Source organism: Hipposideros armiger, unplaced genomic scaffold (genome assembly GCF_001890085.2).
Source record: "Hipposideros armiger isolate ML-2016 unplaced genomic scaffold, ASM189008v1 scaffold_372, whole genome shotgun sequence".
In the NCBI taxonomy this organism is placed as follows: Eukaryota; Metazoa; Chordata; class Mammalia; order Chiroptera; family Hipposideridae; genus Hipposideros; species Hipposideros armiger.
Genome location: NW_017731722.1, coordinates 511,177 through 530,308, shown reverse-complemented (window position 1 = coordinate 530,308; position 19,132 = coordinate 511,177). Strand labels below are relative to the sequence as shown.

The 19,132-nt window shown below is 40.1% G+C and overlaps 1 protein-coding gene across 1 annotated transcript; it reads right to left on the bottom strand.

Annotated features, from left to right (window-relative positions):
* Positions 1-3,106: 3,106 nt before the first annotated feature.
* On the bottom strand, positions 3,107-16,197 carry CAVIN2 (caveolae associated protein 2). Its single transcript, XM_019662357.1, has 2 exons — positions 15,383-16,197; positions 3,107-5,510 (listed from the first exon to the last, which is right to left on the bottom strand). The coding sequence occupies exons 1-2, from the start codon at positions 15,863-15,865 to the stop codon at positions 4,728-4,730; spliced, it is 1,266 nt and encodes a 421-aa protein (XP_019517902.1). The 5' UTR covers positions 15,866-16,197; the 3' UTR covers positions 3,107-4,727.
* Positions 16,198-19,132: the final 2,935 nt, after the last annotated feature.

Genomic DNA, 19,132 nt, shown 5'->3' with positions numbered 1-19,132 from the left:
AAGAAGAACTCGGAATTCTGGCCCTTCTTAAAAGAAGTTGAAGTTTTGGCCACACTGGGCCTGATTTCCTGCATGGCAATCCAGGGTGGCCCCTAGAATGTACCATCTCTTTTTGGGAATTAGAAAAAGGCATCACCTCTTGGTGGATGAATTACAAGGATGCCTCATCAGGCAGGACACAGTCCATGTATAACGGATTTGGCACAATTGCTGCCATCTCCTTGAATCATTTTATTCAGGTGTGCGCCCTTTAGGCGTCTGAGTTTGTGATCACGGCCAAAGACAGTTGTATGATTTTGTGGGAATTATAGGCAGAGGCTAGTTCTCCCTATCCTCAAGTTTCACCCTGCTTCCTGAACCTTCATAATGTCCCCACTTCCCCCGCCCCCCAATACTGATTTTCCATTTGCTTGTTTTTTTCAGCCTATGAGAGAATGTGTCCAGGCAGAATATAGCGATTACTCTAGTATGATATGGCTCCTTTAGCTTAAAAAGTTTGAGGCAGACTTCTTGTGCCATCTTTGAATTAGCCGATTTCAGTATTCTCTGTTGACAGCTTGTCCTTATTAAACTATGCCCCAAAGTGAATCCTGCAGCTACTGACAGTGGGCGATACCAAGGAACCCCTCCATGGCCCCAGCAGACCTGAATAATAGTGTCTCTGTGGCTCCCCAAGAACCATGAGCTGCTTTTTCTTAGCGTTCATATGACAATCATCAAAACCATTTACACAGAGCAGCTGTATGTGATGCTGTATAAGGGGTGATAAAATGAAGTTAATTCCATACCATGGAACAACTTCTAAAGTGATTCATCATTAAACACAGTTGGGTGATATAATTGGGAGTGTGCTTTGGCAGGGGCTTGGATTTCAGGCTAGGATCAAGCACTGACTCTGACACTCAATAGTTATGTGAACTTGGGCAAGTCTTTTAACTCTGTAACCTTCAAAAGAAAAACAGTTAAATTATAACACTACGAGTGAGAACTTAGAGTGGTTAAGAGCTCTGGAATTTCCTCCACCTGCCCTTACTGCCCTCCCCACTCCCCCACCAGCATCTTACTAGTTGGAGTAACTTAACTTCAAAAGTTTCAGGTACAAAAACAGTACCTTCCTGATAGGATGTGTCTGATTAAATGAGATAGTGTTTGTGTCTAGAGTGTGGTAGGTACACAGCACCTGCCCACTGGAGTGCCCAGCCTGGTGTAAAGTAAGCTATTAGAAATGTTGGTTTCCTTGCCCCATGCTTGTGTCTTACTGATTTGGGCACAAAGAATTTTAGCAAATGGGAGGGACGAATGGTTGCATTGCTCAGTAAATATTTAATGAATTGATTTTATAGCAGAAAGTCTTTAAATGTATGAATATCAAGCTGTTTTGCTAAATGTGTGGCTTCTTTGTTGGGGCAGTTTATGTGGAAAGCTAAAAATAATTTCAGTGTTGCAAATACTGCAGGACAATCCAATGGTTAAAACAAAAAAAATAAGAAGAATGTATTTTTAATAATGGGAGATACAGCCTGTTCCCTTTAGGAATGAGTTCCTGGCTGCAGAAGTCTTTATCTCAACACCCAAAACAGGCAGAATACAAAGGTCACAATGCCAATTTCATTTGAAACTTGTTTTTCAGTGTCAGAGCCCTGGTTTTTAGGAGAAGACTGGTGGTTGCTATGGAACTGTTAATAATGATTGCTGCCTGCACCTCCATTCCTTATACTCTCAATCTCCAATATAAAATCACTTAGACTTGGGCTGTAGGGCAGTAAACAAACTTTTGGGCAAGAATTAACTGAGCTTGGGCATTAGTGTCTTAATGTAGGAAATGACTTTCAATATAACCTTTACTAACACTAGCAGCATGGCTATGTCCAAGGAGCTCCCAGCTTCTTGATAGTGGACCGAAATGCATCAGGTTCAAAGCTTGATCTTCTGCATGAGCAGTAGTACTAAAAGCAGGAACGTTTTGGGCTTTCACCATACAATAAATGTGAAAAATCTTTATTTTGTGTAGAAATGGCCTTAGTGTGAGTCTTTTATTTTCATGTAGAGAAAGAAATTCAGCCATATACTAGATTCCTAAGTGGAAGGAGGGAAATACTCCTGTTGAAATATATATGTCTATATATTTTAAAAAATAAAATCTGGTAGAAAAGTGACATCGTTGCTATATTTCTGTGAGATTTGTGATCCATGTAATAGACGCTTCTGACTCCTGAATTATATTTCTAAGATATAGATCTCAGTGCTTATTAATGTATAACCAATCGTTGGGGGGAAACTAATCCAGTCCTTGAGCTCCAGGCACATAAAGTTACAAATGGGTTATTGGATGGGTGGAGAGAAGATATATTTAATTTGGGGACTTTGAATCCTCACCAGAATGCAAATAATTCAACAATAATACAGAATAAATAGCTTCCATTTTCACAATTGCTCCTCTCTGTAATCCCTGCAGTATGTGTTTTCTAACAATTATGTGGCCTAATTCTCTGTTTTATTGCTGAGGATTTTAATGCTTTGAATGTGGAACATAGAATAAATGTTTGCCTGTAAAATCTATAAAGATGCCTGAATGTAGGTTTTCACTACATGACATAAGCATTTTTGAAAAGGAAATGTAAACTTGACATTAGCTACGTGTCCTCCAACTCCTTAGAGGCAAGAAGTGATAGCAACTTCGTAAAGGTTAAACAGGCATGCTTAGGGCCCTGAGTGAAATTAAGTCTTCTACCAAGTGTATGACACTGCAGAAGACAAGGTTTATCTGTTTGAATAAACTGAATGTACAGTTCAATACATTCATGTTTGCAAGGCTACTTAAGGTATTATAAGGTCTAGTACCAAACAATAAAAATGCAGATGGAACTATCAAATTCATCAAGATGCTGCAATAAATTCAGATGCTCTCTAGAGCTGGCAAGGTGATGTCAAGAAAGTTAAACTTGAAGAATGAGACTTGGATTTCTAAATGAGATCAGGGAAAAGAGAAAGCAGACTTAATAGGGGAAATCAAGACTGAAACAATCAACATTACAGCTACATTTGGAGGGGAGTTTAAAAATCAATCCTTTCTGCTTGTTCTAAAATTGTTCTGCCAAAAAACTGACATTGTTATATACTTTTTTATTTTGGTTTATTTAGTCTTCTTTAACATAGCCATTGTTAGTTCAACAATCAAATACTGGGGTACATTATTGGAAAATAAGGACATAGCTATACAGGTTATATCATCAATACATTTGTTAATTTTATCCTTTTTATAAGACAAAGCAGTTTGTTAATACTGTCTTGGATTACCTATATTTGTAAGATTACTTATAGTGAGTGGTACGTAGTAAGATAGGGAATTATCTCCCTGCTGTCTGTCTTCAAACTAGAGTTTAATAGTTTTTTCAAAACATTAGCATTCCATAATTAAAAATACACAAAGCAATATTTTAGTATAAAGTTAGGCAGTGGCAAAATTACCCTGTCTAAATAAATGTGCACATATACATAAACACTAGCATGCTTTAAGAAATTAAGAAACATTAACATTTTGTGAAATTAATATATAAATAAAATATAACCTGGAATGAAATTACCATTATGTACAAAAAAAGGAAAAACAGAAGCCTACCCTTCCCAAATCTGTTGATTTTAACGTATTATAAAGTTACATGACATTTGGAATGTAGGGGTTATTTCAAGTTCGAAAAACATTACATTAAAGAATAGTGTGATCCAACTTCCTGGAAAAGGCAATATGTATTAATTAATTTCTAAGATAAATTTATGTTCATGCCAATGTTAAAGAGACAACATCCTTTTGAACTTCCTTAGAGAAATATTTGTAATTTCTTTTATTAAGAAAAAAATGCAGCTTTAACACAATAAAATGCTTTTTTGTATTATTTGCAAATGTTAGGAAAAATATATTATTCCAGGATATAGGAACATACTTAGCATTGTTATATAAAGAGTTACATACTTGAACTTGTAAATATTCTACTCTTAAGCACATACTTTTCCTCTCTGTCTTCATTCTCTCTAGCATTCTTTGTTTCTTGTTTCTCTTATTTTCCAACATATCCTTCTTAGTTTTTTTTTTCTAATAGTCCTGACTTTTCTGCATATCTTATTTCATTAGCTTAATATTATAACCTTACATTTTTTACTTCATTTTCAATAAAACAAGGGTTTCTATTAAGTGAATGGCCAACTGAACTTTCTCTTCTCCCTTTTAAACAAAGCTTTCTTCTTAAAATATAAAGTAGTTACACCTTTAGCTTAAATACATATGTATATTACATATCACACTTTAAAAATAATAATTAGGTTCACAGAGTTCTGAGAAAATCCAATATATTACTGGTACACTATTCTGCAATCTTATGGAATGACAAAAAAGTGAATCACATTTCATGATTAGTATCTTAAGTAGTATCTGACTAAGCCTAATTGACCAGTGTTTTTCAACTGCTCCATTTCCTCTTCTGGACAATCTTAGAGAAATTCTACTGACATATTGATAGAACCTAAGAGCAAATTAGACGTGGAACCACGGACAGGTTGCTTTCATAGTAAATCTTGGTCACATGTGTGCTGTTGCTATGTTGTAAATGATTACCGCCTGGACAGTAACTCAGTAGTGAGTGGGTGGTGCTGGAGTTGTGCAGGAGTTTGCTCTGGGCTCTGGTACCCGACCTCACTGAAGGCACAGGCCAGGCACAGCTGACTGTCGCCGTTCAGGCCGTCTGGTCCACTTGGAGCACAGCCGGCTGCACCTGCCCTTCCTCCGACTGCTCTGCCTCCTGCGAGGTTAGCACCGAGCCTCCCTCATAGCGCACCTTTTGGGCCTGTTCCAGGACCACCGGCTCCTCTCCTTCATCTTCCACGATAGTCAAGTCCACGTTGCTGTCTCTGCCAGAGTTACTCCCTCTGGAGGCCGCCCTTCCGGCATCACCCTCTGCTCCCTTCCCTTCCACCACGGCACCAGGGAGGGAGGCTTCGGAAAGACCCTCCGCAAACGAGCTTTCCTCGTGGTCGTTCGGCATCTGGTCATTGTCTTCTGACTTGGTCTCATTTTCTGCTGCGCTTTCTCCCTCTCGGACTTTCTTTCGACCGAAAGTTAAGGGAGAGACCTTGAAGGGGGAGCTTTTCCCTGAGGATATTTTCTGGTGATTGGAAGTGAGAGATTTCTTAATCTTCTCCCTCCTTTCTACAGATACAATCTTTGTCCCCAGCTGGTTCATCCTTTTCTCGATGTTCTGGCGAGAAAATGCTTTCTTGAGGCTATCCACTTTCCGGAGGCTGGATCTTTTTATTTTCTCTGCCCTACTTTCTTCCATCTTTTCCTCGGCACTGTCTTCCAGGACATCTTCCTCGTGAGGCAATTCGTCATCCGATGAGAGGTCTACCGTGTGCAAAGTTTCCTCCAGGGACTTGTTTTCATCAAGTTCTTCCTTCTCTTCCGCTGGGCTGGAAACTGGCTCTTTTGCAAACACACTGGCAGGGATCTCATTTTCTTCCTGAAAAGACGGACAATGTAGATTTCAGGTGAATAACACATTTCACAAATAGTCCTGAACTGCTGTAATTTGTGTATATGTGTTTGCTGGCATGATGGAAACCAAACGTTTGTGGCTTCAGTTTTCTAGAACATGAAGAGTTAATTCTAAATTGGTCAAGGCATTTCCCCTAGGCTGGATAAGGCCAAGAACTGCCTATTGGGAAGATTATGAGGGTTATCTGGCAAGGGCTCTATCAGTGACAGGCAGAGGGGGAAGTGGGCTGTGGCTCAGATAGACCAGAAAGCTGCCTAGATAAAGCAGTTAAAGTAAGTTACTGTGAGCCCTCTCTCCTACCCAGCTCTGCTCTTGCCAAAATCTCACTGGAAAAGAGCCAAGAGGTCTAGTTGGAAGTTAAAAGGTGGGGGCAGGAAGAGAGCCGGGAAGTCCTCAAGTGTCAGACACCGTGTTATGCCTTGATCAGGTTCCCTCCCCAACTACAAGTCAGAAGTGAAGGTACGGTCAACCTTGGTATCTGTTCAAAAGTACACACTAATTTTCCTGATGACATAATTTTAGAGTAAGAGAAGCACAGGCCAGCCTTACTGGGGACCCACTCACAGATCCTTGTGGTTTAGATATTCTTTGTGGGCAATATTAAGACGAGGCAGCATACTATGGCCACTTCTAGAGTGGTAAAGGGGAATTAGGCTGCCAAGTGTGGCTTATCAAGCCTCTATTGTTAAACAGGGTTTCCTGGAGCAAGAATATTTTGGCCTCTACCTACAGCTAAGAGGGAGGAGAGAGGCTCAGGAAACCTCACCCCCACCCTACCCCAGCCACTATTCCCAGCACACCTCTTTCTCTAGCTTCCAGGCACACAGGCAAATATCTGCCCCTTGCCATGCCTCAGGGAGCAGAGCCGGAGAACTTGCCTCCAGAACGCAAGCAAGGAAGATGGTTTTCCAGCGCTGCTAAGTGGGGAGACTTGAATCTAGACAGACTTGGGTCACACAGCATAGGATCCTTCTGACTTCTATATGTTTCTTTGAATATTAGAAAATAAGAGCCAGCCAGCAAGGCACCTTCACATTTTCATTGAAAGAAACACAGCAGAAAGCATGTGTGACAGGAGGCCTGAGTCCCAGTCCTCGCTGTAATGCTAAACGGCTGTGTGGCTGTCAGCAAATAACTTAATCTCCTTGGGTCTCAGTTTCTTCCAAATATGAACAAGAGGATTGACCTAGATTAGCAGCTTTCAAACTGCACTCCCAGGGACACTAGGGGTTCTACAAGAAGGCTGAGGTTGGCCCGCCTCCAGGACCCATGCACCCTGGCTTCAGGCAAAGCTGCGATGTTACTTGATGACACTGTGGATGGCCCAGTAAGCTTTCAGCTTGAAAAATAACTATTGGGTTGTTGGAAAAGTCATGACACATTTTTGCAATGAAAAACATAAAAAAAATACATCATGACTTTTCCGACAACCCAATAGATCTAGTTCATTGAAAACTCTATTTGGAATCTAACCTTCATGCAAAGTTTATGTTAACAGTAAGAATTTCCCTCCTCATTTTGCAATTTTGATGGAAATATTAGGGTTATGGTCAAAAACATGCTCCAAGAGTGAGCCTACATGTATTTTTTAACTTCTTGTTACAAAACCTAAATGGACAAAGTTTTGATATAGAGAAACTTAAAAAAATTCCTCTCCTTGTAACCACTGAATGATACTCTCTGAAAAGACACTGCCCCTTGTCGCCCCCTTATACACACACATACTAGGGCCCTTTCCAATAGAGTCCTTAGTAGAGCGAAGAAATCACAGATTCTGTTTTCCAAAGCTCTCTCCACACCGTCCCGTTTGCAGTGTCAAAAAAAGTGTTAGGAACACAGTATAAAAGACAAAGTGAAAAACCGAAAGGAGAATGGGATTCCCATGAGTCACATACGACATGGACTTTTACAGACAGCAGCTTTCCCATGTTTCAAATCTCTACTTGCCTCTATTTCATTGGCACGTACTCCCCATGAAGGTGGGCATTTTTGTCTCTCGGTCACTGTTAAGCCCCAGTGACTAGAATAGTTCCTGGCAGCTCAACAGCTCTTTGTCGAATGGTGCATGTTGGGTAAGGTGGCGTTCTAATACAGTCCTGAGGGTGGCTGGAGTGGTGACTGTCCCTCTGTTAACTGGGCTTGAAGATGAAAAAAAGAATGGGTTTCACTCTGTGCCTACAAGGAAGTTTGATGATTGTTGCTGTCACTGGGAAATGAGGAGAACCTAAGGCCTAAGGGGTACAGTGGTTTCCATTTTTAAGGAAGGATTTTGTTCTCCGTGGATGAGCATGGCTGAAAGAGGGGCAGACTGCAGGAATAGCAAGGGCTTTGATGCTTAGCCCAAAAGCAAAATTACTTCTGGGGTTTGACAAGAGGCCTGGGAAAGTTTGACAAGAGGCCTGGGAAAGTTTGACAGGAGTTGCTCGCCGGAAAGGAAGAAACCAAGAGCTCAGTGAAATATAATTACAAGTCCTCAGTGAAGAAGGCAAAATTCAGGTGGAAAACTGTAAAAATAAGTCTTGGTTACCAGAGAAGAGGTACATTCATATAGTATAATCTCTCAGGGTAATCGAAGGATTACTCTGATAACTTTCCTTTCTTCAACCTCAACAAAAGGGAGGCATATTAACAGTACTTCTGAAAGAATTAAACTAACGATATTGCATCTTTTCTTAATTGTAAATTTATTATTAAGAAAGCATAGTTACTGTTGAATCTTAGACTTGTCTCTCTCTTCATGTGTCCTTTGAGGATGGTTTGAGAAAAGTGCGTGATTGAGTGAATCAGAAGTGATCTGTGGTAGATACACACTGCGTATAATGAGGGCAGTTGAGGGATGGTGGGGGACCCAATTGAACTCTTTTGTACAATGCCAGGGAAATTTATACAAGTGCTCTTTGATGCCAGCTATGAAAATCAACCCAGCAGGAACAGACATAATCCAGAATGAGTTGGATGTGTCTTTATGCCACTGGAAACAAGTGAGATATGTCTTCTTGGCTAACTGCTATGCTTCTGCTGTCATTTTAATTACTCAAGCAGTATTTTGTCTTCTGTCTAATGGACAGTCTTTGTTTTGTGGCTTCTTATGGCATCCACTCTGAAAGTGAGCCCTTTCCTTTCACACAGGATTTTGTGAATGTCCAAGCACATGTAGGTCTTACTTTTTCAGCATGTTTGTTTAGAAGCAGGAAACTGACTCTCTTTAAAATCTCTATTCTTTAGCAAAATGTATGCATGGCATTTGACTATGAAGTGACTATTACGATGGTGGAAATTCAACCTGAACTTCAGACAGTGGATCCTCTTCTGTAGGTACTGTCCCTCAGGTGCCCAGTCTCACCTGCACATGTTTCTCTTGCTCAGGACACACACACCTCAAGGAAATACTTGATATTTCACCTTCCTATAGGTAGGTGACACTTCGGCCTTCAGCCTACTGTTATCATGTTTTTGATCTGCTTTCTATTCTGATTTCAAGATTGATAGTTCTTTGATGGGGGAGGATCAAATATACATCTTCAATTCTGTCACTTCTTATTTATACTACCCATATATCTACTAGGTGTTGTGACACCTTGACATGGCTTTAAGAATCCTTTGTGGGTTGCCTTGCTTCCTTGGGTAGTTCAACCCAGTGGAGGCCCCAAGCTCTAGCTGACTATTTGCCATGCAGATTTATTTTCAAAAAGGTACTCAGGCTCCACTGATGCAGCTGTTCCTGGTTCTGACCTTTCACAAAGACCCTTGGGAATTTTTCAGAGAAAGAGAGGATTAAACTACACACTTCAAACATACATGAATGATATGCTTGCAGCATAAAAGAGAAAAAGAATGGTAAGAACTCTTGAGAAGTGGCATTTTTACTTACACTTGAGCTTGTTTGCTGTTTATATGAATCGTTGTGCATTAATAATCCTAATTGTGCATGTATAATAGATATCAACACAGAGAAACTTGCCAACATGTTGGACACTTCTTGGGTTGGAGCTCATGGAAGTAAATCGTCTTTGCATATATATACCAGGGGTGACAAAAAAATGTATACAAGCAGGCACTTTGGTCAACGTTGCTCAAGTAGTAGTTCGCCATAATCAGAAGTGTCTGGACGCTGAAAGTAACCACTTGGATCATCTCTTGTAATTGCAGAAGTCAAATGTGACGTGTACCCCTCTTTTGTTATTGGAATATATTGAGTATTGCAATTTTAATACAATTTTTTTCTTTCTTAAAATGTATATACAGTCTTTTGGCACCCTTGTGTTTGTGTTTTTTTTTTTTTAAGAAAAGGAGATTCTATAACTAGCATTGGAAGAGGAAGCCTACAGTAAGTCATTTAAAAGCTTGAATAAGGAAAGACAAGCCAGTAATTTGCTCTTTTGTCACTAATTTATCATCCCTGTTGTTAGAAGAAAATAACAATGACTGTCATATTCCCACAGGGATGTGGTGGCATCCTGGAGGGATATGAGGACCATAAATTTGTGTCCATGAAATGTTTTAGCCAATAATCTCTAAATACTAGTTATTAAAATGGAACTGTGCCCACCTGACATCCTGATTTATAGGTCTCTTTTACACATTGATGGTTTTCTCCGATTTGTGTTTCTGAGGTATAGATTGTCAAGTGGATAAAGCCATTGATTAGAACTGCACCCCTAAGGCAGCTGTTGGTGGAATCGGCAAGTCATAAGACTAAAATGCATTAGTTATAATCCCTGAGCAGTCTTTTACATTCTGGAGGATTTAAAAGTTTCATTATTTTTCAGTGTTATCAAGGGTTTAATTCTTTTTTAAGATCACACTGGTTAGGTGTTCTTTGTTACACACACAAAAACACAAAAACAAAACAAAAAGCAAATCACAATGAATTATTTAAAAACTGATGTAGAAAACCCAGTAAACATGAACTTTGCCATAACGAGATTATAGTGTTTATTTTTACTCATTTCACAATGCAGCTCTATAATTTGTATTGTTAATAAAATGAAACCTTGTTATGCATTTTATTTCTCAGGGCCTCTTCTTTGATATCAAATGAGGTTAACTAAATGATTGTTAAGGTGCTTTCCAGCTCTAAAATATTTGATTCTGTGATATTAACCTAAATCCCATGAAAAAGAATTAACAAACTGCAGAAGCGATCTCAACAGTATTCTTGCTAATGCCAAACATGTTTTTGTTTCACGCAAGAATCAAAACTATAGGACCTGAACTGCACTGGAGAACATTTTTCATTCAATTCAAACAAATAGAGATTAAAAAAACAACAGAAGGGGCAATATTTACTTGGAAGGGCTGTATCTGAGAAAGAGTTTCATTTTTTAATATACGAGAGAAAGGAATGATTCTTTTGAAGAAATACCAGCAATAATCAGTTATTCACTTAAAGTGCCTGAGGGAGTACTGATATTCAGTAAGTGTAAATAATAACAATAAGAACCAGTATTCTGTTTAGCTCATAAAGTATAAGGGCACTGGATAAGTAGCATATCAAAACCAATATCCCATTATGGAAACATTAATTGACGTGCTATAAACATCGAGAGTTGTCATGTAAAGGTGTCTTTGATTATCTATATCCCATTTCTTCTAAATCTGTACTAATTTAGCAGTTTTCAGAGCAGTGGCATTGGATAGAGAAAGTACAGACTTGGTAAAAAAAAATCAATTTAAAAATAGTCTGAAGATGTTACACTTATAGCACCTTTCTAACGTTGTGATCTCATCAAAGGGGTCCAAATGATGAATATTTGAACGCATTTATAGGCTTGATTCTCCATGAATGTATCCATGGCAAATATCTAACCTTTACTCTTTTTACCCAATTTCACAATTTTATGTGGATGAAAGTGTACGCTGTCCATGAGTACTCTCATTTTCTTCTCTGGATTTGAAATCATTCCCACACTGCTTTTTCACATAATCATTACCAGAACCTTAAGAGGACGTAAGTGGGCATCACACCCTCAGGCAGGGTCAGACACCTGTGAAATTCTAGTCTCTTCAATCAACAGAGAAAATTTCCTCTTACCTGTAAATTCAATGATTTTTGATAAGAATGCTATTTTTAGTAAAAGATAAGTTTTTACAGGCAAAGAATTAGTCTTTAGCATTTGCGTTTTAATCAGCAACCCCTCTGAGTCTTATTTCATTTATACTGGGTCCTGTCACAGTATTTTGAATTCGAACATTGACCTTAAGCTATTATAAAAAAAAGAAAAATGTAAAAAGGAAAGCTGCTAAGCTTAACAAGGATTTTACAATTTATTTTAGTACTCAAAGGGAGAGGAATTTTCTCCAGTTTAGATACTACTGGTTATAATTTGAAGTAATTGCTAAGGCATGAGAGGCTTAGCAGGTATAATACAACAATGTTGTTAAGTGCAGCACGGATTTAAGTAAATAAATAACATGTTTTAAATAGGGCAAATTAAGGACAAAGGTTGGGATTTTAAAAAATGCAAAAGTGTTAAGTACCTAGTAGACAATCCCACCCACCAACCAAAAAGCACCTGCAGGTTTGGGGGACACAACAGGACTTTATAAGCTAGAGACTCAATCTTCTAAACACCATAGTACTACATACGCTCAAGCCAGGTGACGGATTTTCTTTCCTCAATGTCTTAATTCACATTAATGTTTTGTCTTAGACTAGAAAACCCATGGGTTTACTAAGAGAAAGGCCAGCATAGTGTTCAAGTGAACTGAAAATGACAAAAATAACTTGAAGATGTAAAGTGGTATCTGGTACAATATCTGCCCTCCTCACTCTGCAGGTCTAGGAAATATCTACCCTCTGCCACACTGTAAAGATTGAGAAGCATCTATTTAGGGAAGACTTTTTGGGCAGAGTGCTTTGCTTTCATGGAACAGTGGTGACATGATACTAGTTTCAACATGGTAGTTGTCATATAATGTACGGCAGGGTGTGTGAGCGTGAACGTGAGTGTGTGTGTGTGTGTGTGTGTGTGTGTGTGTGTGTAACTTTTAATAAGTTCCAACTGAAAAAGCATAAACATAGCTGTTTTAAGATCCTAGGTAGGGTGGGGTCAGTTTTTACCCAAGAGATATATTTCTAACCAGGCAAGAGTGGCTCCTCTCCATGCAAATGCATCTCAGATCCACCCAGGAGAAGCTTCTATTCCTTGAGTTCTTATACCATGCCAATCACTAACCATTTTAAATATGCTATTCCATTTATTCCTCACCCTAGGAGAGAGATAAGAGGGAGGAAGCATTAATGTTTACGAGCACACACTTAGAATAAATTAAACATGAGTTCCAACCCCAGCTTCAATGCTTGCTTACTATATAACTTCAGACAAGGTACAAACATCTCAACATCCTCATCTGGAAACTGGGGAAAAAGCACAGTAAGATGCTTAGCAGGGTATGCAGGGCTTATTAACAGCTCAAAAGATTTTTGCTTTTATTAATATCTTCAGTGTACAGATGAGGAAACAGAAGCTTGGAGAAGCTACAAAACGTGCACACAGTTGGCAAGTGTTGAAGCTAGGATTTTAAGCACTGTTTTATGACAAAATTTATCTTCTCAACTCCTATACTGGATGACTCACTAACACAAGTTATTATTTTATCCGTTGGTATAATTACGACCCTAGAAACCTCTACCTTAGGAAGAATCAAGAGAAAGAGCAACTTTTCCACTGAGGAACTGCACTTGTCTTTGTTTTTTCAAAATAATCATCATGCAATGACTTGAGAGTTGAGATTTCTAATATCCTTCAGGCTAATAAAGGATCTTACATGGCTTAAGAAAGGTCCAGTTCCTTGTTTCCTAAAGCTGCTCTTTTTAAAAATAAGTGTCTGCAGGGGGCTGCCTGCGAAGAGGCCCAGAATGGAGCCTGAACACATTGCTTTGGATTCTCTTAACTTCCACCTTGGTCTTGAGCACCCATTTCACCTTTTACTCACTATAAGGGGAATTTCTACCATTTCTGGCTGCAATTTCACGCCTGTCAATCCAAGGTGACAAAACAGGAGAGCACACGGTGGCAGGGCTTCAGCAGCAGCATGTGTCTTTAAGTTCCCCAACAATTGTTTTTTTTTTTTTAAATGTCAGATTTATAATTCTCTTGAATTTTTAGTCACGCATCTTCTCCATCCCTTCCCCCAACATCTACAGAACACCCGTGGCAAAACAAAACAAGAACCGAGCCTGACAAATGGTGATTTTCCTTTACTAGATAAATACTTGTTTTTTTCCTCCTTAACTGAGGACTTGGACAAGAGATAATCTTGATTCATACTGGAAGGAGGGAAATTTCCTTTGATGACAGATTTAAACGGGTCTGTACATGTGTAGTTTTGTTTGGAAATCAGTATTTAATTTAGAAATGCCTTGAGAGCTAAGATTTCTGATGTCTTTTAGGCAAATAAAGTAAGGATCTTATATGGCTTAAGAAAGGCACAGTTAACGTATCTCTTCAGTTCATCTGGTGCATGAAAAGCTATTCTATTTGCATTAGAAGCTAAAAAAATTTCCGGGCTGCAAAAGCCTGCACGGTATAGGAGGACATCAGCTGCCTGAAGCTTTACAACATCGAGTGCAATTTGGGGAGGACACAAAAGCAGCCAGATGAGTCTTTCCTTTTATGGGGGGAAGGAGGCTTAGGTTCTAACTTGGCAGAGAGGATTCATTTAGAAAAAGAAGGGTCCCTTGGTTTACATCCCAATTTCTAAATCTCTCTTGGGAGATGAAGGCTCTTCTTGTGTGCCTTTCACAGTCAAACAGTTGGTTATAGCCTCTCCCCTCCATGGCTTTGAAATCCTCTCCTATTCACATGGTCACAACAAGACAGCCCTGGGGCAGGGATGGCAATTGCTTTCTCGGCTCTGTGCTGGCTGGGTTCCTCTGGGCGGAAGGGCTTCCAGCATTAGGCAGGGCTGCCCTTGGATTCACAAATGCCCACAACTTGTCGGAACAACAGCCCCGCAATCTCCCTGTCCCCAAATAGCCTCTTGCTGCATTAATTGCATCATTGAGGCATTTTAAAAAAATTAAGTGGCCTTTTTACTCTAAGGCAACCTTTTGAAGCAGAAAATATTCAATACTTGCCTTTGTAACTATAACTGATAACACTGCTTTTATTTTACTTTGCACTTGTGGTCTCTGTGAGCAATGAGAAGCATATCTAGTGTGTTTGTAAAGAGTTATGCCTATATTTTTAGTGCATCATTTGCTAGAAAAGAACTCAACATTGCTTTGGCCAAAAGAGTCTTAAAAGGAACAGGCTAGTTCAACTCTAATGGAATCAGTCTCTCATATTTGGCTAGCCCCCAAAACATTGATAGCCTTTGGACAAAGGGATACTTTAAACAGCTATGAGTTTAAATTCTCGATTCAAAAAAACAAAACAAAAAACGAATGAACAAAAACGTCACAAGACTACCTCATTTCCACAAAGAGTTAATAAACAGCCACTGAATTAATATGCCCTGTCCAGCTAACAGCTGCAGTCAGAGCCCCAAGTTCATAATGCAAATAGACAAATGAATTCGACTAGGGTGCGGTGCACCTGCTCAACTTCCCAACCTGTATGGAGTGCATCCAGGTGCTCCTTGACAAATGACCCCTGGCCTACTAACCCTGGAGCATATGCCTTGGGTTTAGGCTGCAGTGACCTGGGAAATTTCCACCCTTGTGTGCAGATTTCACATTCGCCTGATGAAGGCAGACAGGGGCAGTGCCTTGTGAGTGTGATCCCTGACAGGCAGGGCAGATGTACAAATGGCTGTGAGAGCCTGGCCGACTGAGATCAGGAATGTTGAGGCGTCCCAGCTGGGTGGAAGGAAAAGTAGGGGGCACTGACCTGGAAGATGAGCACTTTGAAATGGTTGCGTCGGAGGAGCTGGGCGTGGTTGTTCTCCAGCCGCTTCACCTGCGCGCACTGCCTGTCCATGCGCTCCTTGACCGCGCGCGTGTGAGCGCTGACCTTGCGGGACTTCTCCAGGAGCTTGCTCACCGTGTTGCTGGTGGAAGCCTGGTACTTGGAGAGCTTGGAGAGGTCGTTCTGGATGCCCTTCACGGAGCCCTCCAGGCTGATCTGCCGCTGTTCCATCTTGTGCTGGTTCTCCTGCACAGCGTCCAGCATGTTCACCAGCTTATCCAGGAGCGTGAGCACCGTGACGGCATTCACCTGCGTGTTGTCCCGGATGGCCTCGTCTGTGCTCCCTAGGTTCAGGCTGGGGCTCGGTGTGGAGGAGGGCTCTGGGCTGGGGCTGACTGGCCTCTCCTGCCGTTTGTCAGAACTCGGGTGCTGGAACTTTTCAGCTTGTACAGCGTCCTCCCCCATGGCTGGACAGGTGGGAACCTTCTTCTTGCCTCCGGTGAGAAGGACGGTGGTGAGGGGTGCAGAGCAAAACCCACTGGTTGGAGCACCGCTCTCTAGGACTGGCAGAGGTTCAGACAGGCAACAACTGGCTACACTGATCTGGGGAACTGCATTCCAGTTGCTCTTAAAAGCCCTACTCCACCCAGTGGGAGGTGAAGGTTACAGAGCTGAGAAACAATCAGGGTTCAGAAGTATGCACACACTTCCTAACTGCGTTCTCCCCAGCACAGGGCACTTTCCTGCAGGTTTAGCTTTTCTTTTCTACTCCTCTTCCCTTTTAAAAATAAGTTCAATGCCCTATTTCAATCATAACTTCATCTGGGGGCGGAGAAAAACATGCTAACTTGGCCCAGCTCCACAGCCTCCCATTGGCTAAAGCTAGTAAACTTTTCTCTGGCTGCTATGTTACAGATGCAACAGAGAATCTGTTTTCTTTCTTTCTTTTCTTTTCCCCCCCCCTGGATACAAGTTATTGTAACGGAAAGTATTGTTTGCATTTGCCCTAGAACTGACTGATGGGCTACAGAACTCCTTGCGTCCTACTGGGAGGGGCCGAGTTTAAAGGGTGCTGGCAGCAAGCTTGTATTTATTAGTTTTTAATTTCTGAAGGAATGGTAGTAACCCTGATAATGACAAAGAAAACAGCCCAGTTCTTATTACCTTTGCAATTGGCGAAGCAAGATTAGTCAAAAGAGACTGAACTTCAGGAATGTTAAGACATGTAAGGCCACGATGGACTGTTACCATGTAATAGAAGGCAAATGTTTGAATGACCACTTTTTTTTTCTTTTTTATATAAAATTTCTTTTGAGAAGTGAAATTGAAAGAGGAACTCTCCCTCCTGCAGTAAATAAAGCCTGGTCTCTTTAAGAACCTACCATGCCTATGTGTTTTAACTAATTTTCAATTCTTACTGAGAGATTGTCTCAAATGCCCATCTCTGCAAGGCATTTATTGACACGTGCCCAGAAGTATGAGTGTCAGGCAGGTTGAGTGGGAGTTTCAGAAGTGCTTCTAATGTTTGACATTTCCAAATTCCTGTTCAGTGAAGTGGCTCACCTGTGCTAAACCATGGCCCTCCTCAGCCAAGCCCTTAGGATGTGGGACTTATTTCCCAAAATGACTTCACATGCTTGAATTTGTTTTGAATGTATTCAGCCCTCGAAAGTGCTTCAGCAGGAAGTTTGTAATAGGCCTTCTATGAACAGTTTTGAGAAGAACAAAAGCCCACTCATTTTGGATCAGGGATTGATAATGGAAAAGTGCTATTCTTCAATGGCAAACTGCACACCTAAGCCAATCAATCATTGGGCCATTGGTTGTCAGATGTATTAAATATTTGAGTTTCTGTTACCTGCTCAGTTCCATGATTTGATGAACTATTCAGAAGATACTAATGTGGCATGATCCAAGCTCCTGCCCTCAGTGAATGTACCTGCTAGTTAGGGAGATGAATTAAAGATATTTACAGAGTCCCCTGATTTCCTCAGATAAATGGTACCCCAAAACGCACTTACAGTGAATATTTCAAAAATAGGGACCGAAAAAAATGAAAAGATTTGGTTGGGACTTTATCTTTAAATAATGTGAGAAAATTATTAAAATTAACTTACCTTAATTTATCAAAATTTAGTTGATCAATGATTTCTTAAATATTAGAACAAAGGATGAACGAAGTGTTGATTTGGGGAAGCACAATTTTGTAACAAAACTATATGGTATCATGATAGATACAGTATCATTTTACATTTGACTTCTGTGGGCAAATCGTAAAGAGGGTCATTACTGCAAAAATATTTGAGGGCCTCATCAGTTCCCCAAGAGCCTCTCTTAAATTTTGACATTCAAATCATTCCCTTTTGAAGCACTTATTGTGCCATCATCTGTGTGGATTTTTTTCTTCTTAAAATGTTAACTGTTCCAGCTGCAGATTCTCATTTGTCAGAGGAGTTTCCCATGATTCAAGGGCTTCTCTAACATTACCTTCATCAGCTTCATGATTTCTTACATATTTTGAAAGATTTGCAATTTCAAATGATAATCACTTTGCCCTGATTTTGCATTGATTTGCACAGATTTTACATTGCATTGTTGGATATTGCATAATCAGTTAGATGAATAGAGACACTAAAGATATGGGGTTGAGGTGGGAAAAGGAGAGAGGCTATATGTTAAAAAGGAAGAAAGGTTTGCAATTGGGCTTATTTATTTATTTATTTCATTTTTTATTTTTTGGGCTTATTTATTTTTAAAAATAAATTTTAAGTAACACAAGTAACATGTCATAACAGTTATCTATTGCTATGCAACAAACCAGCCTCAAATTCAGAGACTGAAATGATAACAATCATGAGCTTTATTTACTCATGGTTGTGTGATGGGCTAGACAGGGCTCAGCTGGGATGGGTCATCTTCACCAGGAATGCTCCTTCAACTGTAATGGAATCCGAGATGGTCTCAGTCACATGCCTGGCTTCTTAGATGCGATGAAGACTAGAATGTGGGATTTCTCTCTCCTTGATCTTTCAGCCTGCAGGGATTCTCCCTCTGAGCTCTCTATCAGGGAAGCCAAACTTCTTTACATGCCTCAGGGTTACCAGGAAGTGGTAGCTGAAGACGCAGGTTCTCTTAAGTCTAGGCTCTGGAACGCTCCCCTTGTCACTTCCATCACATTTTATCAGCCCAAGCAGGTCACAGGCTGAGCTCAGGTTCAAGGGGACAGGTAATAGACTCCTGTATGGAAGGAACAGCTAAGTCCCAAGATAAAGGGTAAGCAGAATGGGACAGATTGTTGTGGCCACCTTTGGAAACAATCTACCTCAACATAAATACACTCTTCTTTCAAAAGACTATTACAGATAAAGCTGAAAGCCCTTTCCATCACCATTTTTATACCATTTCTTTTCACCTCTTGTCAAAAGTAATCATTTTTATGGATTTCAAGTCTAACCTTTGGAAATTATATTTATTAAGTGATCAATTCATTAGTGAATAGTTTCATGCTGTGACATAATTTGCTTTGTTGCACAACTTTACAATCATGGGAATTAGAAGCTATATAATGGAAACCTATCCTGTACAAGACAGCTGTAACCAGGTAATAGACTCTGACACAAATTCTAAGGGCAGCAAGAGTTTATACAAGGGGAAAGCAAAGGCAGTGAAAGAAAGCACCGTTGATGAGTTCGAGTTTGAGGCAGGTAACCCTGAGCAGCCACACTCACCAAT